General features: G+C 51.2%; 1 protein-coding gene across 1 annotated transcript in view; it reads right to left on the reverse strand.

Moving 5' to 3' along the window:
• Window positions 1–312: 312 nt before the first annotated feature.
• LOC133347199 (zinc finger protein 541-like) overlaps window positions 313–25,324 on the reverse strand; it is a 73,661-nt gene continuing 48,649 nt past the window's right edge. Inside the window, exons 6-19 of the mRNA XM_061559278.1 lie at window positions 23,519–23,656; window positions 22,386–22,444; window positions 21,766–21,901; window positions 21,425–21,664; window positions 20,758–21,262; window positions 20,558–20,621; window positions 19,542–19,681; window positions 16,965–17,068; window positions 16,194–16,269; window positions 14,918–15,006; window positions 7,604–7,720; window positions 6,609–6,827; window positions 4,015–4,283; window positions 313–1,972 (exon numbers count right to left, since the gene is read on the reverse strand). Of these exons, the coding sequence (XP_061415262.1) occupies window positions 1,717–1,972; window positions 4,015–4,283; window positions 6,609–6,827; window positions 7,604–7,720; window positions 14,918–15,006; window positions 16,194–16,269; window positions 16,965–17,068; window positions 19,542–19,681; window positions 20,558–20,621; window positions 20,758–21,262; window positions 21,425–21,664; window positions 21,766–21,901; window positions 22,386–22,444; window positions 23,519–23,656 (2,412 nt within the window). The 3' untranslated portion in view covers window positions 313–1,716. The remainder of the gene's footprint in view (window positions 1,973–4,014; window positions 4,284–6,608; window positions 6,828–7,603; window positions 7,721–14,917; window positions 15,007–16,193; window positions 16,270–16,964; window positions 17,069–19,541; window positions 19,682–20,557; window positions 20,622–20,757; window positions 21,263–21,424; window positions 21,665–21,765; window positions 21,902–22,385; window positions 22,445–23,518; window positions 23,657–25,324) is intronic.

Raw genomic sequence — 25,324 nt, forward strand, 5'->3', positions numbered from 1 at the left:
ATAACAATTGCGTGGGGCCAATACTGTATATATTCAAGATTTTAAAAAAGATGTTCTTCGATTAAAAAAAGAACGTAATTTTCCGTTTTTTGATCTTCTGGCTACGCAGCACAAAAGTTGGCTCCGACATTGACCTATCCAGCTGGGCACTGCGGCATGCCACCCTATCAAAATAAAAGTCCCCAAAAGCCGTTACAATGAACAGTTGCGACGCAGCGTTCACCGAGAGCACCAGGCAAGTTCAGTAGAGAGGGGACGCTTATTCTGGAGGGCTAGCACACCGAGCTTGCTGGCTTGTGATAATTGAATTGGTTTTTGCTTGTTCCAGCTGCCGCACATAGCACCGTGCCACGTCTCGAACTGTGACGAGGCCACACTCAAGGGGGACACAGCTGGGTTGAGGCATCCATTCCCAGGCCGCCCTGACCCTCATGAGGTGCCTGGACACTGGACCACCCCACGCCATGCCACCTTTACCCCTACCCAACAATGGCCAATCTCACCCTGCATTTCAGCCGGTGCCCAGAAACGTTCCCCACATCCTAAAAATATCCCTTGCCCAACAACCACACTTCCCTCATGCTGTACCGGCACACAGGCAGGTAATACACAAACACGACACACGTACTCAAGCATAGCACAGCAGCAGAGGACGTTTGGCACGAACACCCAGCAGAGAGAGAGAGAGCCTGAAAGTGGGTGGGAGAGAGAAAGGGGGAAGGTAGTGAACAGAGAGAGAGAGAAAATGAAGGAGAATTTACAAAAATATTTGCTGGGAGAGAGAAAGTTGCTAAAAGAGACAGAGGTGTTAGTGGGAGGCGCAGGATTGAGAGATTAGAGTCTCATTCAGAGTTGTCGCCGCCTTGGAGCAGAGGCACACTGTCGGTGCTCAACCTATTCACTTTTTAAAATCTTTTTCTTAAAAAATACTCAAATAAAAACTGCATGAAATCACAGTCGGGGGGTACAGAAACTGCCACAGTTAAGTCTGTTCAAAAGTACCAAAGTGCATGGATTCCATAGCTACAAAAGAAACTCAACTCCATATAAACTCCACCTACGTACAAACTATCACCCACCCTAACCTAAGCATAGAAACGCACGCACGAGCGGCAAAAACAGCCACGGCCAAAAACAGCAATGTACAGCGCGGTGTGATATCGTTCTCCTTCGAGGGACAAAACCCAACACAATGAAAGTAACAGCTCAATACCTAATCGTGTAAAAGCACTCATGCTGACCACAGGCCTCCCAACGGCAGGCGGCCCTCACTGCCGCAGCCTGGCGTCTTCCACCGGCACGGACGTTGCCAATCGGCAGCAGCAGTAGCAGCAGCAGCACAACATGCGCACGATGCCGAATTTACATCTCGGGCGGAGGGAAACTGGCACACGGGAAGCGAGGGTACGCGAGTCCTACGGCTCGAGATACGGCCGAGGTTGAGTTGGTGTTCCAGGTGTGATCCCACCTGGGGGAGCCTGTATCACTGCCCCCCCCCACTGCCCCTCGCTTCCTCTTGCTGGTGCAGCCCCTCGTCACCATCCCCACCGCCCCCCCTGCCTCCCAACTGCCCTTGCGTCGCTCACTGCCTCTCCACGCAAGTGAGCTCCTTCTCCCCTCCATCCCCCCTCCCCCCCCCATCCTTCACGGAGCTCCCTCCAGGGATCGCTCCGTCTCTTCTCCAAGCTCCCAGCTGATCTGCCAAGCCTGGTGAGGTCACATGGATGGGAGGAAAAGGTCTGGGGCGGCGGGACACAGGAGTGATGGGGGCCGAGGAGTATGATTCGAACCATCCAGCATTTGCTCCAGAAACTGATGCTGCAGCTGCTGCTGCTGTTGCTGCAGCTGCAGCTGCTGTTTCTGCTGCATCTCTTGCTGCTCGTGCTGCTTCTGTTGACTCTGCTTGTCTGGCTTCTCTTGCTGCCGATGTGACTTCATGTGCGCGTTGCGGCTCTTCACCTTGTAGAACACCCTGGTGGGAAGCGAGGTTGGGTGAGTCTCGTGTCCGAGGGCAGATGACGAGAAACGCGCACCACGCACATGCGCTCTGCTCAGGGCATATTTTTAAAAGTTACAACTTTTATAAACCGTGTATGCATAAATGTAAATTTTGTCTAAACACAAGACGTAATTTTCAATTTGGCCAAAAATGATCAGTAGCTCCGCATTGTACCCATTATATTGACACATTAAATGCAATAATGATTGTCTCATGTCCAATATTAGATTTTTTTTAAATAAGACATTATTTTTCGTTTGTTTATGAAAACAAAATGGTAAAATATTTGCCAAGAATGGGTTAGGCCCAATTATGCAATTCAATGTTTATTGACTTACTTCAGAATGTATCTTGTTATGACGTGATTTATGATTTCTTAGGTTTTTTCCAAAAACATAATGAAACATTTTACATATTTAAAAACATGTTTTGCCCAATTTCTTCCAAGAATGACTATCATATCATATTTCTCTCTCCCAATTTTGACCCAAGTATCAAAATACGACATTTTATTGATGTATCTCTGATATTTGCAATAATTATAATACGTGAATGCTTTGTTCCAATTTATATCCAAAACGAAATAAAAAAGTTGGTTAAGTTGTGGCCAAAAATTTGCGCATTTTGGTCCAATTATTAATTCCATACACTACTCTTAGCATAATCTTCAATGTTCATATTTTTTTAAATAATATATACGTGCATTATTTTCAGATGTTATAAAAAAATGTACATGAACATTTGGCCAAATTTGGTTAAAAATAACATTGCTTTGCATTCTGTTTCATTAAAAATTTGGTCCAAATATGTAAATAAATATTAATTTCTCTTCCCTTCAATATTTTTACAAAGTGTATAATAAAATGTACATACTTTACTTTCATTTTTTAAATGTCAAATTTGCAAAGAATAAATCGTTTAGCTAAATTTTCACCCAAATAAGAGGGCAGCATGCTATTGTTTTACAAAAGCAATGTTAATTTACTTTCAATATTTGTCTTGCCCTTAATATTGTACGTGCAATTACATCGGCATCACTCTTAGTTTTTGTATACTACAAACAAGATTTGCCCAATGAGTAATTATTTACACTTTTGGCTCAATTATCAAATGCAATATATTGTGATAGCTCTTCAAGAGGTGCAACTTTTATAAACAGACATTAAAAATATGGTCTAATTACCAGAACTTATTATAAAAGTGGCACTTTTGAGCTCACACCCAAGTACCATTTACTCATTTTGTGTCACGTTTAATTTTAATTAACATTTTACGCTTTTTTTCAGCAGCATTAGCGGCATGTGAAATATATTTGCATATTTTAAAAAGAAACCCAAATAAATTATTTCCCCTATTTGAGTCAAAACATCACAGCTTCTTCAGTCAGTTATTTGATGTATCACTCAAATTTAATACAAATGTATATTTACACGTTTCTCTCTATTTGTATTTATAGAATTCTTCATCAATAAATGAATGAGGTTTGAACGCATTATTATGCTGCACGCGTAATGTCTTGGTTTAGGACTCGCTGTCGAGTCTAAGGCTACGTTGCCTCACGGTACATGCGTGTGTGTGCACGTGTTAGCACGTGTTGGCACGCTGCGCTACGAACCCGGCGACGTGAGTTCGACTCAGCCTCAAATAAGTGTAAACATCGCCACTGGAGATAAAAAAGCAGCTGGGCATGGTGCTGACCACCCACCCTTCGTGTGGTGTGCCAGCCTTCATAGTTTCTCGCTAATAGCACTTGCCCCAATTCTCTTAAGGCTACACGGTGGATCTTTCTCTTTATATGTATGTGTACGCATGTGTGGGGAGCAGTAGCAAACTGCTTAGTGCAAGTGCTACAAGGCATGCTGTTGGCCACACCACCCCTTTGTGTGCCATGCTGTCTGTAATACCTGCTCGTGAACATCACTTGACCTAACAGTCTGTGAAAGGCTCTCCGGGGGAATCTGTGTCTGTATTTGATCTGCGTGTGCGTGCGCGTGCGCACACACACACACACGTACTTTCCGCACTCGCGGCATGGGAACACGGCGAGGAGCTCGGCGTCGCCGCTGTGCGTCGACGACGCGGTGGGGGAGCCGCCCCGGCTGCCGCTGCTGCCGCTCCCTCCGACCCCCCCGCCCGATCCGGCGGCAGCGGTGACGGCGCCGATTTTGGCGGCGCCGGAGCCGAGCGGGCGGCCGCGGGGGCGAGCCATGGCGCGCGGGGGCGGCTGCACGAGGCCCAGGTGCACGCGGGCGTGCCCGTTGAGGGCCTGCTTCGAGGCGAAGCTCTGCTGTGGTCAGGGGCCGGGCGGAGCAAAGAGAGACAGCGGCACGCGGCGTGAGAGAGGGGCGGCAGCAACAGCAGCGGCAGCAGCAGCAGCGGCAGCAGCAGCATCTTGACGCGATGGACGTATCGCGTGATCGCCGTGTTGCCAATGAGCAAGTGGCGCAGGCAACGAAGGACTCTCGCCTTGCAGCGACGTACTTCGGCTGTGAGTTTCGGGCTGTCTGGAAAAGGTGTGAAGCTTTGTTTAAAAAGCGTTACACTACAAGGCAGGAGTTTGCCTGCACCGCTCTGTAGTGCATGGGTGCCATCCTGAAAGTTACGGCAATTACACTGCGCTAGGGCGCTAAGGTGGCAACGCACCTGACTCTTGCCCGGTTAGAGAAACAAACTACAATGATGATTTCCTTTTCTGGCGCATGTTCCTTAAAACCCGAAAAAAAATGCCAACGCACGACAGTACGATGCTATTTCCCCGGCACTCACGGTGAGCAGCAAAGCAAAGCCGTGTCATTTGGTCTTTGGTTCTTTTCGGTAAAGTCACGTATAAAGAGAAAATAATAAATTAAATACTAGCATGCTAGTATTTCATTTATTATTTTAATAAATAATACATTATTTACTAGCATGCTAGTATTTAATTTATTCTTTTCTCTTTATACGTGATTTTACCGAAAGAACCAAAGAGTAATTCCTGCAGTCACGAAAGCTCCAAATTAGCCGTGTCATTTGCATTGCCAAAAACACGAACTTCGGTGGCAGCTTCAGTGCCATCTTGTCACCACGGCCGTGTACGACGCAGGAAGGCGACCACGGAAGCACGAGGCTCACCCTCGCGCTACTTTTGGTTCTCGAGTTAAAAGCGGAGCGACGGACAGACCTCTCGCAACGCACCAACAGAGGGCACTGTAATGTCATAGATGTGTCCGGAGAGCAATCGCACCACCGATTAAACCCTTTGTGGCCACTCTCCAGGTCATGTCACGATCCTGGCAAAACAAAAAAAACGAACTCGCAATTTTGCCAGGCAGATTTTTTTCTACGTTTTGACAAATAGTTTCATCTGCTGTTCGTTCTCAAGTTATAAGCGGAATGATGAACGTCTTTCAAGAAATCAATGGTTGTCGTATGCTGAGCCTACAGAAAATAATGGTTTGTGGTCTTGTCCATCCTACAGCTAATCGTGCCCCGAGACATGCAATCTTGGACCACATTGCATTTTTCCTAAAATGAGGGCAATGAGAAACAGCTCTTCGAGACAATGAGAGAGAACAGCAGAAAGCTTTACAGCAGGGATGGGACCAAATGGCTCTCTCAAAGACCTTTGGCGGGCCATCAAAGAACCATGACAGATCCTCCCGTATAGCAGAGGTCGCAAACGGGTTTTGATTCCTTACCCGTACCCGGCCGCACCAGGGTCGCAAACGGGTACCCGTACCCTACCCGATACCCGGCTACCCGTACCCGGCCGGGTATCGGGTAGGGTACGGGTATCAGGTACCCGATTGCGACCTCTGGGATGAAGCCATGTTGCAGGCGCAGGTGGGTTGATTCTAGGAACTTGAATTGTGAGAAGAGACAAGACGTTGGGAAATGAGTGACAAACGGTTACTCACCAGTGACTCACGGCCTACCCGTACCCGGGTATCGGGTAGGGTACGGGTATCGGGTACCCGATTGCGACCTCTGCCGTATAACCTTGAACAGACGGTTAGGGAATGTACTGCTAGCGAGCACCTATGAAGGCCAGCATGGCACACGATGGGGTGGGTGGCCAACACCACGCCCAGCCACCTTTGTTTCCCTCATGCTGATGTTTACACACTGCACCAGGTACTCACTTAAGCCTAAATCAACCTAGGGGAGGCCCATGACCGGTTAGAATATTCTCCACTGTTATTGGTCGTGAGCCGGAATCGAATTCACGTCGCTGGGTTCGTAACGTAGCGTATGCACGTACGTTGAACTTCTTTCGCACCGTACGTAGCCAACCCTGCTAATCCGAGTGTGCTAACCACTGTGCCACCGCTCCCTGCGACACGTTCACAAATCAGTCGCTTGTCACTGAAAATGGCCCTTGCATTGACAAGCGACTGAGTGGGCTTAAACTAGAAACGCGGTATTGGCACCCCAATTAGTCCAGCCAAGGTGCCCTGAGCGACGAACAAACACGGGGAGCGAGCGGTGGGTCGCACGCTGCCGCGGGGCCCACGTGACGCGAAGCCGCGGGGCCCACGTCCGCGGCGGCCCCGGGAGAACGAGGGAGAGACGGGCAACGCCGCGGTGGACGGGGAGAGGGAGAGGAAGGCGTTGGCGTGCGGTCACTCACAGCCCGGCAGCCCACGACGTCGCACGGGAAGGAGGGGGCGAGGCGCGTGACGGCGGCGTGCCGCGCCGCCGGTACCGGGGGGGCGCCCCCCGGGATGCCTCCCAGCGCGTCCGCCTCATTCTGCGGGCGTTCCTCCCCGCTTCGGCTCATCGCCTCCTCCGAGGCGCCCTCGCTGGCAGCGCCGCCGCCACCGCCGCCACCGCCGAGCACCGGCTGCAGCTAGAGGAGGAAGATGGTGGTGGCTGTCATCGCTCGGGAGGACGCAGGGTGGCCACCGCAGCCCCGCCGTGCGCCGTCGCAGCCTTAATAGGTGCTCGCGAATGGCACTCGCAAGGCGGCGCGAGTGTGCGCGTTTATATATTGGGCACATAACGATGCATTGATTAAAACTGAAATTTATTCTTACGTGCATCGAGCCATGGGTGTGGGAATTAATTAGTGAGGATTTATACAAATTATACGTGGACAATAAACTCATGTCAAAAGTATGTTAATGCAGCAAACAAAATTGTACAGAACAGGCAATTTACATACATACAATACAAATGAGACGGTGATAATTGGACGAAAATTTAAATATTCTTTTATCGAAATTGTGACAATTCATCTGATCTCTGTGGTTGTGGGGATGTGAATCTTTATGTGCTCAGCGTGCGAGCGTTTGTGAGTGCGCGTGTCTGACCATGCTTGACCATGCTCAAATGAGTACCTGGTGCGGTGTGTCAGCATCGCCACTAGGGAGACAAAGGCGGTCGGGCGTGGTGCTGGCCACCGACCCTCTCGTGTGCCGTACCAGCCTTTATAGGTGCTCGCTAACAGCACTTGCCCCAACAGTCTGCTAAAGCTATATGGGGGATCTTTGTCTGTGTGCCTGGTAAACATGGAATCATGGGGCCAACTTTGGTCTAGAACTTCCAACCACAGGCCAACGTTGGCCCAACGTTGCATGTTTACTGTGTGCGTTGGGGGGGGGGGGGGGGGCGCGTGGCTGTTACCGCGTTCCCTTGGTGCCCCCCCTCGTTGTGCCGGGCGCTGTGCTTGCGGTCGAGTCTCAGCAGCTTCTTCCAGCTGTAATAGTACTCCACGCACTGCGCCATGGTCTTCGTCTTCACCTGCACGCACGCAGGCACACACACACACAACGATCCCCTATTATAGCCTTTAACAGACTGTTGGGGCTGTTAGCGAGCAGAAATATTGTTAATTCAACGCAGCACTTGAGGAAGTGGGTTGCCAGCAACACGCCCTGCCGCCGTTGTGCACACACACCACACCAGGTAGCTACTTGAAGGCCGAATCGACAAAGGGGAGATTCAGGACCAGTTCAGATATTCGTCACCGATGAGTGGGAATCGAACTCAGGCTGCAGAGGAGCGCGGCACACGAACCACTGCGCTACCGCTCCCCACCATGCGCACGCGTGCACACACACACACATGCACACACACAGATGTCGTCCTCCCTTGTTGATCTTTGTAGACTGTGGATGGGAAGTGCTGCTCACCAAAATCCATTAAGGGTTAGAATGGCACACGAGGATCGTGGTGTTAGCACAAGCCATGCCGTCTCCCCGGCACTGACGTTCATGCATCATAATCGGTCGTCACGAATGTTTAGGATAGGAATCGTAAGTATGTTGAACTGCTTTCGCACCGTAAGTAGCCAACCGTGCTAATCGGAGGTGCAGGGGAAGGACAAGCTAAACGCAAAAAGCATCACCCAAAACCGATTTAAAAAAAATTGCCAGCATGGTAGCGCACACTGCTACCCCGCCGCTCGACACACACACACACGTGAACGTACGCGCGTGTGCGTTGCGGTGGTGCCACGCCGCATCATCACGCCCGGCACGGAGCTACTGTTGGCTGCTTTTGGCTGCTGGAAGGCACGGGGGAAGTGAGTCCGACGGTCACTCCAAGTCCGTGTCGCCGGAACAGGCGAGCGCGTGACCCCAGGCAGTTACTTCCCACCCCGAGTGTGTCACGGTGCAAGGCAACCAATCCGCTCCTCCACCGTGGGAGCAGCAGGGGGTCTCCCACTCCTGTTGTTTAGTAAATATATCCCCAATTGCACCATCAGCGTCATATCGTTGGGTCAAAGTAGCCAACTCTTGCAGAGCTTTCGTGTTAGAGAACGGCCCACGTAAGTGGATATCAGAGCCACCTCCTGAGATGCCGTCACGTGACTTGATTTGCACATTAGGGGGCAACACTTCCCCACCAAGAGCAATGTTCATCGCAAGACAATGAAATCGATATTTTTCATTATCAGAGGTGGAATTCAGTAAAATTAAGCACAGAGCTCAATTGAAGGTGGTGGGTTTTTTTCGTGCAGAAATTGAGAACCCGGTTTAACCAAAGGCAGGTGCCTGGATAACCCAGGATCTCAGCAGTAGCAGCTTAGCGCTCCGATCTCTGAGCCACCCAGGCACCTCACTGCTTGTGTGACCCTCTGGTCGATCCTGAAGATCTAAAGGAAAACATCTTACTGTACTCACAATAATTGTACATTAACATGAGTACCAGTGCTTGCTCAATGTAACGGCGATGCTGCCTGCCAGCCTGCCTGCCTGCTACTGCTGCTTGCCTGCCTTCCAGCTACTAGTGCTGCCAGCTGCTGCCGCTGCTGCTGCTGCTGCTGCCAGCTGCTGCCAGCTGCTGCCAGCTGTTTGCTGCGTGCTGTGCCGGTCACTGGTGCCACCATCTATCACCTGGGCCTGTCACTCCAAGCCGCCATCTTCTTATCCAGCCACTGCTTCGTGAAGGCGTTTCAGCTCAACTCACCAAAATCTTTAGTCACAAATCACCGGCACGACATGTGCAACTGTTACAGCTATAAAAGCATTCTGTTTGGAGCTGTGGTGCTCACCATTATTTTTGGGATTTATGTGTTTGGTTTTGTGTTTAATTGGGTGCGGTATGCATTGTATAAATGCAAACTGTAAAAGTCATAGATTTCCAATGTACATACAAGTGCCATTATGGATTCTCTATAAATGGCAGTTGACAGCACTGGAGGCCCTTGCAAATGATTCGTTCCATCTCGAGGGATTGTCCGGTGTAACATTGTTAATGAATAGAAAACACCAAAACTGTTCGACTGCTTTCCACTCATGCTGACAGCGGCTACAAGAGTGTTGCGACTGCGACGGTTAAAAGGCAGAGAGAAAGCGGACTCACTGGTGGAGCTGCCACGGACTTTTAATACGGTGCTAGTTCCCATGATTTCTCTCTTTTAACAGAGGGGTATCACAGGAATATCTCAGGGGAGGACACTTAAGGTTGGCCTGGTGTGAGGTGTTGGAAATTCGTCTTGTTTCACGCGTGTGACCGAGCGGTGGTGTTTTTTGCTATTAGCGTAAGTACCAACTCTGTTAAGCGTTAATCATCAGCCTGCAGTCTCCCAGGATCGTCCTGGCTTTAGCTCGCTGCTGCTCGTGGCCTGGCAGATTTTAACCGCAGGATTTACGCTGAGCCCACCGCTAAGGTTAATACCGCGGGTGTACACCAAACCCTTTCCCACCACGGCAGGGGTTACGTTCTTGAAAATAGCCGCAATCGGCAAATCCATGATCCGCAAACTCAAAGGCAAATGAGAAAAATAGGATTTGGTTCACGGTTTGTAATATGACGGCGGTGACATCACCACGGCGCTTGTGCCAGGCTAGGTGCACGTTGAGGCCACGTGAAGTGTCGAACGTCCGCTGGCAGGAGGTCACAGGGCAGACCCAGCAGGTGCCATGGGTCGACTGACTGAGATGACTGGGCCGATGCACCACCTGTGCCCCCACCCTACTGTGCTGGAAATACCGAGTCAACTAGGACCCGCGATGGGCCACTTGGGAGACAAGATAGAGACAAGATGACACCGTGTGCGTTCTTCTACGGCAGCAGCAGCATCATCACGAGCAGTGCAGTTACGACGTGGCGGGGAATCGCGCGGTCAGTCGCCGAATAGTCGAGCCCACGGGGACGTGTTTGGCAAACACCATCTCAGTGAGCCAAGCCGCAGAACAGCGATCGCTAAAGCCGTGAGATGGGAGGTGTTTTCCCACTTAACCACATGACGCTCTGCTTCACAGTGAACGTTAAATGTCCACTGTGGCGTCATTTGAAGAAGAGCAGACAGTTGTGTTGCCGGCATCGTATTCCAAATATAAAAATTGACTGGCCAATTGCTGAGTTAGTTCATAGCTCAACGAATTCGTCCTCCAGTCTAAGTAAAGATTCTGCTAAATGTAACAAAATCGGAATTAATGCCCCTATCAGCAGTATCTCCCAAACCTCCAGAAGACCTGCTCCCAATGAAATGTTCTCCATACCATATCAGAGACCTCGGACTCATGGTGCCCTCTTCCCTGAATTTGCTTGTTTCGATCAACTTCACTGCAAGGCACTTCAGAAAACATCTGCACTGCTAGCTGATTGGGCAGACACCCCCCTTTCTCGATATAACAGAGGACATCTAATGAAAATGATGATCCTTCCCTAATGATTTTACCTCATGATGGTCCCCACTCAGATAACCGAAGACCTTCTTTGCGACGTTACACTCCAGGATCATTTCATTGATACGGAACTACAAACCTGCGCGCATTGGTTACTCCCACCTCACGTAGCCATTAGATTAGGACGGCCTGGCCCTCCCAGATTGTCGACAATATCACAGGGCTGGTACGACACACAGGAGCAAGTAATTGCCAAGTGCTGGGAGCAAGAGTCGGCTAGACCATGCTCCCTCGAGGGATCTGCGCTGGCAAGTATCAAGACCAGACCGCGAGGGACACAAACGCTGTGGGCGGTCACCTCGACTCGGGCAAGCTGTAGGGAATGAGAAGCCTACTTGCGAACCCCGTCTCCATAGGGCGGTCGACAATACTGGGTAACCCTTTACTCACGATAGGGGGGAAAGGTCATGACGCTGGGACTGCTGTTAAGGCCTCGACCTGGATAGGATAAAGGAAATATATTATCTTTGGACGGATGGGGTGTTACCCTTTGAAGAGGTGCGAATTAAATATATCCCACAGTCTTCAGATACCGCCAAATTAGGGATGCAATAGTGAAATCCCTGGACAAGGACTTAGGGATTTTAATTCACCCAATTATCAATTGGTTAGAGACTCCTAAAGATAAATATAGCCTATCCGAGGCTTATTGGCTCCAGGGAAAGGGGAAACCCTGTCTTGAGACCAGTCACTAAGAAGTTGTGGGATAGGTCTGCGCTCCACGAGATCACACCGCAGACTCGGAATAGGATAAGTTGAGCTCCTAAAGCAGGCCCAAGAGCTCCTTCCCTCAAACTCAATTGAAGTTTGTGCATGGGGTATACTTAAGTAACGAGAGCAGGGGGAAATGTATGAAGATATCACCAGACTGCCCTAGATGTCCTCCAGGTTCAGTGCAGAATTATCTCCACGCCTTCTGGTATTGCCCGGATGTGGCGAAGCTTTACGGCAAGATTGCGCGTGGTTTTTTTTAATGACTTACGTGGCACAGATCTATTCCCATCAATAGAGGATATCAAAGCCTCCCGCGGGCTCAAGGCATCAACACGCTCTCCTCCAAACCTTCAATGTTATAGCCAGGAACGTTATTTTGGTTAATTGGAAGAACCACGAACCACCTTCCTGGAAACAGTGGTACAGTATGCTTCGAGCACACCTTGGTATAAGCTCAAGGGCAAGGAGGGGGAATTCGAGGCCAAATGATCCCCTTCTGAAATAATTCAGCCGGATGGAGGGTCGGGAGACAGGAGTATAACCCCTACAGACTCGACGGGAGCCGGACTCGGAGGGGTGGAAGATAAATACGCTCGTCCAGGTCGCCTCTCATGTTTTTCTTTCCCTCCCTCCCTCCCTCCCCTAGTCATCCCCTCCCCCTTACTTAAAAAAACTACCCTTACCCCTCTCGGGTTGGGGCAGCGAGTCCGCACCCCATCTTTCTATCGCCTGCTTTTCATAACCGGTTGAGTTGATGTTGACGGTGTGTACGTGCGGCACACAACGTGATGTAAGGGGCCCGCGCATTGCCTCAATAAAAAAAATGTAAATAAACATTCTGATACTGAGGGGCTCTCTCGCACGGGGGGGGGGGGGGCTCACGGCAGAACAATTCCATTGCAATCATCTTGGTGCCACCGTCGCCTCTGCTGCCGTAAGGTTCTTATGCGGATCAATCACCATCCCTTCAACCACGCTCATTATTTTTCTATTGAGCTTTCTAAAAGGCCACCTGATTTGCTGCGAAACATTTCTAGAAAATGTGATTCTCATCTGGCCCCATGGAGTGAAGTGCAATCTCCCACCCTTCGTAGCCCTTTCTCTCAAATGGCCTCTCTGTTGCCTTCGATGAAGGACCATTGCCCACCAAAATGTCGCCTGTTACATGTTTTATATCCTTAAGGCCACGGTGTTATTGACGAATGTGTTGAGTTTTTTTTCTTTCTGATTTGTTGTCGTTGCTCGGGCACCTCTGTGAGTTTGCTAAAGAGCAGTGGCAGCTGGATCGGGAGTGCAGGCGGTAATTGCTGCGAGAGTATCCATTTAAGGGAAGGCCCCGGTCCCCTTCATTTCACATCGCACCAGCTATGGGCTCAAGCCATATTGATTGTTGAATAAATAATGAGCACGAATTAGCAAAGTGTTTGAAGTGTATTCATTATTGATTAATTAACAATCGTAAAATATAAATAGCATTAACCCTACGTTGCATTCCCTCTTAGTTTACGCGCTCGCGTCTCTCTGCGTTGGTCGTGTACGCTCGCGTGTGCACGTTGTGCGTACGTGTACGTATGTGTCGGGGCGTGTGCGCGCCCATGCGTGTGTATGGGGCACCACGGTGGCGAGATGTTAACTACCTTGCCTGGTATACAGGAGGTCCTGGGTTCGATCCCGACCCAGACGCCTGCATATTTGGAGTTTGCATGTGCTCCCCGTGGTTGCTTGGATTTTTCTCCGGGTTTTCCCTCCACATTTAGAAACATATACATTGAGATTATTTTAGCTGCTATAAATTTCCACGTGATAAGCTACTTCATTGAGCTATCATTTGTGGCCAGATCGCTTCTGAAAAAGAGCTACATCGCCGCTCAGTGGGCCTTACCTTTGTAAATAAATATAGTTATTTTTTTTGTATAGCCACATGTGCATGTGAGAACTCGTGTGCGTATGTGTGCAAATAGGCGTGCGTGTGAGTGAGTGTATATCTCCATATGCATGTGGTGCTAGCATCAGTGGCATTTGCTGTTATGTGTAAACATCACCACTGACTGGGGAGAGAAATACAGCAGGGCATGTAGCTTGGCCACACCACTCCCTCGTGCTCCGTACAGGCCTTAATAGGTGCTTGCAAACAGCATTCTCCTCAACGGTGGTCTTTGTCTTGTATGTGTGCGTGCGTGTACGGCATGTGTGCCTGTATAAGTACTGCATATGAATAGTATGTTTGCGTGTGCAAATCCAATCGTTAATTAATTCGTGGGTTGTGGAAATATCCACCCAGATTAAAGAAGTCACCATTAGCTCGAGCAAACGGCAAAATCGCCTGTTGTATAAACTGCCATCATCAATTGGCTGAAAACAACTTAAAATATCGAGGACCGTCCGTACAGCTTGGACAATTGTTGGCACCGCGTCACCGCCTGGCTGCTTTCCCGCTTGTCTGCGGTTCCTCGGCGACTTTGAGATGCAATTTGAATGACCGACGATGCTATACACAAACCTAAACATCGCTGCCACCAATATTCAGGGGAGCTCTCTTTTCAACGTGTCCACCTTCACGTCCGCTAGACATGGGGTAGACGAGGTCCTGATCAAAGGGGCGGCTTGTGGCTCGCGGGGTGGAGGAGCGCGATCTCCACCGCGCCGGTGTTTGTAGTGCTCTCCTTCGACACCTCATTTAGTCTGTTCTAGTTTTTTAGTTGATTTTGCTCATAACCAGACGAGAACTCGAGAGACAAGGAGAGTCCCATTTTTCAAAAGTGACCGAGTGGTTCAGACGTTTTGGGAGACCGCCTGTTTCTTCGAGATCTTTAATCTCGCTGGCCTTTTCCTGGTGAACCAATTTGATTAATTTTAAAATAAAAATAATGGAAGCAAAGCGGAGGACAAGCACAGCGATGTCAGAGTAACATCCACAACCCCCCGCTCGTTCTCTCTGTCCTTCGTTCTCCCGCTGCAACGTTACGTGTCTCTCCTCCTGTCGCATTGCTCCCCCCCCCCTTGCTTCCCCCCCCCTTGCTCCCCCCCCCCTTCCTCCCCCCCCCTTGCTCCCCCCCCCTTGCCCCTCCCCCACCGGGCCACTCCGTACCACTTTCTGCACCAGCAGGAAGTCCTTGTCATGTGCCATCATCGCGCGAACAAACTGCTTCTTCTCCTGCTTGCTCCAGCTGTCCGAGCCTGTGCGCGCATATTCACACGCACGCACGCAGACACGACAACACCTCAATGGACATGGCGTCTCAAGGTGTCTCAGAGATACATCGCAGAGATTAAACTATCAACTTTTTTTTTATTTTACCAGGTAAATGATGGCTTTCTCGGCCGCTTGCATTAAAAGTTTGAAATTCGAATGTTGGGTATATTTTGTCGGTCGGGGGGTTTTGAGTCCGAAATGAAAAATGGCAGGGTTGGGAATCAGTTGTGAACTTTGAATGTGATTAAAATGATAGCTGATCACTTGATAGAATCTCTGATAATCCCAAAATATGTGTTGGTGTGTTTGCGGTGTCGGTAGGGCATCTGGGACAGTTTATTGTTGAAGACCAGTCGAATTTAAACCGTGTACTGTTCGTGAGATAATATCTGTCAATGATTGTGCATGTGGTTGTGTGTGCAGTAGTGTCGTGGTTAGCACGCTGCGCAGCGAAAACAGCGACCCGAGTTCGATTCCCGCTTACGGCCAACATCAGTGACGATTATCTGAACCGGTCCTGGGCCTCCCGTAGGTCGACTCAGCCTCAAATGAGCATCTGGTGCTTTGTGTAAACATCGCCGATAAGGAGACAAAGGCGGCCGGGTATCGTGCTGGCTACCCACCCCCTCACGTGCCGTGCCGGCCGTCATAAGTGCTTGCTAACATTCTGTCAAGGATACACGAGGTATCTTTGTCTTTGTGTGGTTGTGTGTGTCTGTGTATTGTGTGGCAGTGTTTGCGTGCTCTATAGTTGCATATGCTGTGCAGCTGTGTGTGCTTGTGTGTGTGATTGTGTGTGTTGGTACTGTGTGCACTGTACGATTGTGCAAGATGTTGTTGTGTGCCGTGTCGTGTGCACGGCCATGTGGATGGTTGTGGTTGTACTCCGTGGTTGTGCTCCGTGGTTGTGCATGCGTGTTGCGCTTGTGTCTACACGCTGTGTGATTACGTGCGCTGCACCGGGTGTGTACGCTGTGCAGTGCAGAGCACACGGCCTCTGTGGATATGCAAAAAACAGCAACAGCATTTCCTGAAGAAGTGCATTGTGGTCCCCACCAAACTAAATCTGAGCGGTTGCCACACCACAGCCGGTCTGGTGACATGTGCAGAGTGGTCATGCGTGCCGCTCAGCCCCGCGCGTGGCCGTGGCTTGCCGCTCGCGTGCGCGCACCTGCGTAGTGGTACCCGTGCAGGTGAGGGCCCTGCCATGGCGTCACCTCTCCAGACAGCAGAGTCTTCAAGGCGGCCTGCGGGAGGACGCACACATTGCTGGAGGCACACGTTGCAGCCCATTGCCAAGCAAAGGTCGCAAACGGGTTTTGATTCCTTACCCGTACCCGGCCGCACCAGGGTCGCAATCGGGTACCCAATTGCGACCTCTGGGATGAAGACATGTTGCAGGCGCGGGTGGGTTGATTCTAGGAACTTGAATTGTGAGAAGAGACAAGACGTTGGGAAATGAGTGACAAACGGTTACTCATCAGTGACTCACGGCTTATCCGTACCCGTACCCAGCCGGGTACGGGTAGCCGGGTATCGGGTAGGGTACGGGTATCGGGTACCCGATTGCAACCTCTGTTTGCAAGCCACTGCTGGATAGGACGCTGCGGTGGTGAGATGTTTTTATCCCTCGCCTGTTTTGCAGGAGGTTGTGGGTTCGGTCCCAACCCTGATGCCTGCATATTTGGAGTTTTCTTGTCTCTCTTCCCGTGGTCGTGTGTATTTTTCTCCGGTTCCTCTGGGTTTTCCCTCCACATTTAGAAACAACATGTCTATAGTATTTGGCTGCTATACATTTACGCATGTTAAGCCACTTTGTTGAGCTATGATTTGTGGCCAGGTCGCTTCTGAAAAACCGAGCTATATAGCTCAGTGGGCCTTACCTAGTAAATAAAAATAGATTGCTACAAATAGTTGCCTGTCTTCCCACGCCGGTACGCACCAGCACGTCGCCGCGCGCCTGGTGCAACACGTGCAGCGCCAGCTCGCGGTTCGTGCCGCCGCCCGGCACGGCACTCGACGAAGCCAGTGCCAGAAGCTGCTCCACTGGGGGGTGGGGGGGGAGGGGGTATAGAGGGAGGACCGCGCGCGCAATTAACACGGCAACCGCACGCCATGTACATGGCGATCCTACCGTACATCTGTGAAAAAAGAGCTTCACGGCTCATCGGATTCCTCCGATGAAGCTCATGGGATGAAAACTGATTTCGCGAGAAAACTCATATCTCTAGAACTGCTTTTTGTGTTTAGTTTGTCGTCCTGCCACGCACCTCCCATTAGCACGGTTGGCTACGGACGGCACGAAAGAAGTGAAACGTATATAAATAAAGAATCGAATTCGGAATCACACGGCAATCGCATGGCATTCACATGGCAATCATTCACACGGCACGTGAGAGGCGAAACTTCCCATGGGAGGGGGGAAGTCCCAACATTCCAAGCTGTTTAAATAGGGGCCTTGCCTACGCTCACGTAAACAAAAACATGCACATTTATTTTTTTCGGTAAATATTAAAACACGCATGGCGTGAACCAGACCTGAGCAAAAGGCTCTATCAGTGGCAATCGCTGAATGTTGCTGCTCAGCAGGGCAGTTCCATTTTACACACTTTAACGATGCAGGGAATCAATATCGACATAAAGCAATACAGACCAATCAATTGAGCGGTCATCATCATCATCATCACCATCATTAGCCATGAACAATTAATGCTGGATGAAGGCCTCCCTAAACCACCTGGTGTCCTTGCGAATGTCATGTTGACCATCCATTTTGACTGTTCACCTTTCTTAAAAAGAAATAGAAAACGCTTCAACTACCATTGTGATGCGCGTACTCACAAACACACTCGTTTTTATCTGTGTGCACATGCCAAGCCATTACCGAAAATCAGCCATATTTCTAAAACTACCTTCAAGGTGACACCCCACGTGCATGACAAGGAATGATTTTTTTAAATGCTGACGGAGGTTGCCTCATTTGTGGAGCCACCCTGCTGCGAATCGACTGACGCGGTTGTCTGACTTGACCACCTGAACGAGACATCGTAGTTGTTGCTCTGTATTTACATCATCAGCCATACGGAAGAAGAATCGCACTCCCAACATTCGTCAAAGAGGGCCCAATCAAACCGACAATTTGTGAATGTTTATACTTGTTAGCGCGAGGGTGACACTCCGAGGCTCCGTATCAACTAAAGTTTAATTTTCGATTAATAGCTTTCGTGACTGCAGGGATTCATATTCTTGGTTCTTTCGGTAAAGTTGCGTAGAAGGGAAATAATAAAATAATCTCTCCCACTTCAGCTAAACATTTCTTGCTGTACTTTTCACACCTGATGATGATTGCTTGTGTTGCAATCGAAACGTCGTGAGAATTTTATAGTAAAATTTGTATTATTTTATTATTTCCCTTCTACGTGACTTTACCGAAAGAACCAAGAATATGAAACTAAAGTTTGTAACAGAACCTGAGTGTGGGTGAGGGCGGTGACGTAGCCCAGTGGCAGAGCGTTCACCACTCGATGCAGAGGTTCGGAGTTCCGATGGGGCAGACCGCCTTGATTGATACTGCGAGTGCATTGACCATCAAGTGCACCACGTTCGATTTAAGGTGGACATGAAAGAGTAGGCCAAGTTTTAAAAAAATTACCGGCTAATTGCTCAATCGGGAGACACGTGCCCATCGTGTTAACTTAGCGGCACGCTCCTGAAAAAGAGTTGAGACTCTCCTCCTGCGTAAAAAACAAAACCCAGAAAAATCGGTTGTCACCCCAACACATGAAGACACGTGTATGTTGGACGATCTAGAGCCTGTGTCTTTTCCACCCCTGTCCCCACACCCGATCTCCCCATAGAATGATGCTTACTTCCTCCCCTGACCTGACCCTTTTCTCCCCCCCCCACCCACCGCGGCGCTTTTTCTGTCACCCTCCCGCAGAAACCATCGACGCTTTGTACGCGACTTGTGTTCTTGCCACAACAACAACAAAAAACGGAAAAATAATGAAGATGACGATTCTAGATTTGAAGCTTCCGTGACTGCAAGGATTCATACTCTTAGTTTTTTCGGTAAAGTCACGTAGGTAAAAAATGAAATAAAAATTAATAAAAATAAAATAATCAAAAATCACGACGTTTCGGAGGCAACACAAGTCTCCGTCATCAGGTGGGACCGTCACAGCCAGATTTGCTGTATCAAGTGAGGCAGGGATTCCAAGATGCAAGTTATTTTGGAAGTTATCTTGGAATCCCTGCCTCACTTGATACAGCAAATCTGGCTGTGACGGTCCCACCTGATGACAGAGACTTGTGTTGCCTCCGAAACGTCGTGATTTTTAATTATTTAATTTTTATTAATTTTTATTTCATTTTTTACGTACGTGACTTTACCGAAAAAACTAAGAGTAAAGGTGACGATGACAACGGAAAGGGACTGCGAGTGCGGCGGGCGCGTGCGCAGCTGCGGTGAGTCGTTCCGGCGGTTTCGGTGCGAGGGCCGCGGCAGTGGGAGCGGCACCTTGGCGCTGCGTGGCCGCGTCGTCCTCCAGCAAGGGCCACGGCTGCCACAGCAAGTCGGCACCGTGCGTGCCGCCCGGCCCGCCGCGCTCGCACAGCCCCGGCACCTCCGCCTGGAACCGCGTGCCGATGTTGATGCGCCTAAACAAAGGCAAAGAAGATTTCCCACCCCCCCCCCAAACGTGCGTGGTCTTACAGGTTGTTTGGGGCGAGAAGTTTAGGCAATCAGCTGACACACAGGCATCCGCACTCACAATGAACTCGTAAGCGTTACAATGGCATACACAGACGAAGATCGCCCTGATAGCCTTAATAGACAGTTGGAGCAAGCGCTGTTAGCGAGCACCTAGGAAGGTCACACGAGAAGGTGGGTGACCAGCACCACGCCCGGACGCTTTTGTCTCCCCAGTGGCAATATTCACACACCGCAACAGGTACTCATTTGAGGCTGAGTCGACCTAGGGGAGGCCCATGACCGGTTCAAATATTCGCCACTGTTATTGGTCATGGGCGGGAATCGAACTCAGCTCGATGAGTTTGTAGCGCAGTGTGCTTACCACTGCGCCACCGCTCCCCACCTAGAGACACAAAGACAAAGAAAAAGGTTCCCTGTATAGCCTGAACAAACTTTTGGGGCAAGCGCTGTTAACGAGCACCTAGGTTGGCACGGAAGACGAGGGGGTGGGTGGCCAACACCATGCCCGGCCGCCTTTGTCTCTCCAGCGGCGATGTTTACACACCATACCAACTGCTCATTTGAGGCTGAGTTGACCTAGGGGAGGCCCAGGATCGGTTCAGATAATCGTCACTGGTGTTGGCCGTGAGCGAGAATCGAACTCGTGTAGCCGGGTTCGTAGCGCCGGGCACTAACTGCTATACTAACGCACACATGTACACACACATGCACACATACACATGCACACACACACGCACACACACATGCACACACACACATGCACACACACACACGCACACATGCACACAAGGGGCAATGAACACATGGGCGGAGCAACTCACGGCTCGATGCTGATGGAGGAGTCGTCTCCGTAGCAGGAAAAAGGTCCAGAGCTCTCCAAGCTGCCTGCACGCACGGCCATCACACCGCAAGTACACACGCGGCGAGCGTTAGCGTCGCTGCGACATCTTGCGGTCTTCATGTCTCCGCACGGCCTCCACCTCGGCAATGGAACGACGACGTGGGCCAAAGAGCCACTCACTGGAGCGGCTGAGCAGGATTCGCGGCGTCGCCGGCGCCTTGGGCGTGAGGAGTAGCGAGGGCGGAGGCCCCGGGCCGCCGCCCCCGCCGGCACAGGCCGAAAGCAGCGTGGAGAAGTAGAGTCCCGAGCCCTGGCGCACGGGGCTCAGCATGGGCGGCGGCGTGTAGGGCGGCGGCTCCAGCGGGGAGCGCTCCATGAGGTCGGCGAGGCGCGGCGAGCGCAGCTGGCTCTGGTAGAGCACCGGCGGCTGGGGCAGCCCCCCTGAGGGGGGCGGCTGCTGCTGGGGGGGCAGCCCCCCGAGGCCCGGTGGGGGTGCCCCGCACGCCGCCGCCGCCGCCGGAGGGAGGATGAGCGGCTGGGGCCGCGGCCGCTGCTTGCGCTGCTGCTGCTGCTGCGTGTCGGTGGTGCGGGCGGTGGGGGTCACGGTGGAGCCGGGAGCGCCACCCCCGTTGCCGATCGCGAGGCCCGGAATCGTTCCTGGGTGGCTCTTGAGGCCGAGGGTCTCCTAGCGGGTGGAAGGATGGCAATTTATATTAAATATTAAGAAGTAAAGGTGCAGCCCTGCAATATGCGGTGGGATGCGGTGTGGTATGGGTGCAGTGCGTTGGGTGCGGTGGGTGCGGTGTGGTATGGGCGCGGTGCGTCGGGTGCGATGCGTAAACCTCACCGCGCAGGGGTCCCCGTTGGGCGGCGCCGCCACCTTCTCGGCAGGCGGCGACACGGGTGGCGTCTCGGGCTCGGCCTTCACGGCGACCACGCCATTCCCGTCGCCCTCTCCGCCTGTGTGCAAGGCATGCAGGGAAAGCGGGAGGGGGGCGGCGAGGACGGGCAGGGACGCCGGCAGCGCCGGCTCGAGGCCACGGGGCTGCGCGTCCGCGACGGCGAGGGCTCTCGTGCCGTCCGTATCCTGCCAAGGACGAGACGGGGACGACGGTGAGCGCGAGCGACGGCGACGGGGGGAACAGCGGGCGATGAGAATGGAGGCGGTGGCGGTGTCCGATCTCTCACCCTGGCGGCGTGGGCGGGCGGCCGCGCGCTGTGCAGCCTCATGTGACCGTTGAGCGCGGGGAGGCTGCGGAAGGCACGGCCACACAACGCGCACGCCAGGGCCGCACGTTCCATGCCATCGCCAGCCACCCAGACGCTGCACGCAGACAAAGACAAAGATCCCCCGGTAACGTCTCAATGGCCTGTTGGGGCAAGTGCTGCTAGCGAGCACCTATTAAGTCCGGCATGGCACACGAAGGAGTGGGTGGCCATCACCTTTGTCTACCTAGTGGCGATATTTTGACACACCGCACAAGGTACTCATTTGAGGCCAAGTCGACCTAGAGGAGGCCTAGGACAGGGTTCAGATAATCGTCACTGTTGTTGGCTGTGTCGCTTGGTTCGTAGCGCAGCTCCCTAACCGCTACACTACTGCTCCCCACATACACACAGACGGACGCTTCCAAATTAATACGTGGAGCTCACTCCCCTTTGTCTCCCCTGTGCTAACATTTACAGCACCATACCAGGCACCCATTTAAAGCGGAGTCCATCTAGGAGAAGCCCAGAACCATTATCAGCTGACATTATCCACAGCCGGACAGGGGTGATGCGATGGTGCAGAGGGCGCTTCACTCCACCTGTCGGGAGACGTCGGCTTATGGTGTGGCGGCAGCGGAGGCACCGAGTTCTGCAGGCCCTGCACACGGCACGGTCACGTGACGCAGTCACGCAGTCACGTGATGAGGTCGTAGGATGCGGTCACTTGCAACTTTGTCAGCACATTTGCAGATAAGTGCAACGGTCACACACACGCTCTGCAGTCACAAAACAACAACAACAGAGTTTGTGCCAGGCTAGGTGCACTTTTAGGCCATTACATTAAGTGAGGACGGTTCGCTGTGCCTGTCACGAGACAGACGCAGGTATTATGGGTTGACTGAGATGACTGGTGGCAGATGCACCACCTGTGCTCCACACTGTGCCAACTTGCTGTGTTTTATCCACCCGACACTCATTGTTGTGAAGGTTGCTCCTCTCTCCACCCTCTGCTGTTGTTGCAGGGCGACTGCCTCCAACTGTCCAGGAGCATGCTTTACAAGCCTCCTCTACAGAGGCCCATCTTGACACAGCTGGTACTGGCATTAGGCAAGTCCACTCAGCTCCACATCCTCCTGTACCGCATCAGTCCATCTCTTCTCTAGACCGTGCCGCACCTGTTTATCCCCCTCTATGCGGCCACACAGAAGCTGCTTGGGCATGCGGTGGCTGGGCATGCGGGCTACATGACCCAGCCAAAGCCAATGCAGTCTCATCTGCCGGAGGAGCATACTCATGGGATTTGTGTCCAGATATTGCAAGGGTTTGTGAACTCCTCACACAACCCAGTTTGGTGAAACCCAGGATTGATTGTACGCAGGGCAGTCTGAATGCTTAAAACCAGTGCTGATGTTCCTTTAAAGGGCTCCACGTTTTGCAAGCATAGAAAAGGGAGGGCTGTGGCTGAGATGACCCAGAGCTTTGCATGAAGTGATAGGCCAGGTAGCTTCCACACAGCGTTACGCAACTGTTGAAAAGATAATGCCACTCGACCGATTCAGAGCGAGATCTCCATGCCAAACCGCAGCTTGCAGTCACACACACCACTCACACACGCCACAGTTGCACACGCCACACTCACTTCCCGGTGTTCTGTAACCACACGGCAACTTCCATCTGGCTGGTTGGAGAGGGAACCATACCGGACGTGCGAAGCCTCGGGCCCCACACTCACCTGCGCCCAGGTGTGGCCGTGCGCGGAGCCGTCGGGCGGCGCCGACGGACGGTGAGCGGAGAGGGCAAGGAGGCGCGACGACAGGAGGTGGCGCACGGAGATGGGGCCGGGCCCCGCCGTGCCCGCCACTGGCTGGAACTGCACGAGCCGCACGAGCAAAGCCAGAATCAGAATCAAACAAAACTATTTTTGATGAAATTATTTAGATGGCAGAGGCGTGCAAGGGATGAGGAATGGGTGACCGTGATAGAAGGTACGTAAAACTATAAACTCAACAAAAGTTGATCATATCCGGTGCGTGATTATCCGGCTTCCAACATTATCTGGCGGTTCGGGGCCGATCCGGCGAAACCGGCAAAACCGCTCCAAAGGCCGTACTAGTCCGGCGATCGCCAAACACACGGTAGTTGGAACAAGAGCGTAGTACGTACATCACCTCATGCAGAGTCTTCGATAATGGAGTGGTAAGTACGGTAAATACAGTAACTTTTAACAGTAGGATATTTATTTTTGTCTATTTATTTATATCAATTTCATATAGTAAAACATTTAAAACACTAAAACACATACACACAACACCTAAAAACATAATGTTATGCAATAATGTGCAAAAACAAGCTATTTTAAATGATGTGATTATCCGGCATTTTTGAAAATACGGCGCCCCCTTTCCTCTAAAGCCGCCAGATGATTTTTATCAGGTAAGGCCCATAGCTCGAAGTGGCTTATTACGTGGCCATTTCTAGCAGGCAAATACTCTAAGCATGTTTCTAAATATGAAAGGGAAAAACGGGGGGGGGAGGGAAAATACATACGACCACAAGTAGAACACGCAAACTCCAAATATACAGCAGGAGTCAGGGTCGGCATCGGGATCGAATCCACGACCTCCTGTATACCAGGCGAGGGAGATAACATCTCGCCACCGTGGTGCCCCCATTTATCCTGCAGGAGTTTAATGAGCTATGAATCTCTTTTTCACAGATGTCCAAGTTGGGGTGGGTCAGTCCAGTGGAGGTGGGCTTCTCAACGTCGTTAGTCAGCGCCCAATGGCGCTCAACTCATTCTCTCTCCCATTAACTCACTCACTGATTCACCCATTCATTGACTAATTTTCACCATCGTTCAAATACTCACTCATTCACCTTACCACTTCATCAACTCCCATATTCACTGACCATTTCACCCCACTCAATAAATTAATCACCGAGTCTCTCCGTCGCTAACTCGCCTCATGGCTCGCCAGCCCGCCTGCCTGTCCACGCACACAAGTCACTAACTCCCACAAAATTCGCTAACTCACTCATTCTTGTCAAGGAGCATACACCATCATGCAAACTCCGGTCATCCTCGCAGTGGCTTTTGGCTATCCATCAAACAAAAACGGTCACAGCATCGCACGCTTTCTGATTGTTGTCCTTCCCCTGCACCTCCAATTAGCACGGTCGGTTATGCACAGTGCGAAAAAAGTTCAACATACACACATATGCCCTCACTATCTTCCAACAATCTTTTCCATTTTGGTGGGCAGGGGGTAATGGGGGCTACGTTCAAATTATGCCAATGTCTCGAGACAGAGACATTGGAAACCAGATCATGTTTTGATGGTTAGTAAGCAGGTCATTAGTGTTAAGCATATCTTGTTCATTGTCAAATCTTCAAAATGATCACTATTTATTTTACGTGTTGAGTTTGTTGCCCTTCCCCCGGAACTCCGATTAGCATGGTGGGCTCCGTACGGCGCCACAGAAGTTCAGCATACGCACATACATTCCCTCCCTCACTCGCTCATCCCCTTCTCATTCC

This window comes from Lethenteron reissneri, chromosome 25, assembly GCF_015708825.2.
Source record: "Lethenteron reissneri isolate LAM-NWPU_2019-01 chromosome 25, ASM1570882v1, whole genome shotgun sequence".
NCBI classification, from domain to species: Eukaryota; Metazoa; Chordata; class Hyperoartia; order Petromyzontiformes; family Petromyzontidae; genus Lethenteron; species Lethenteron reissneri.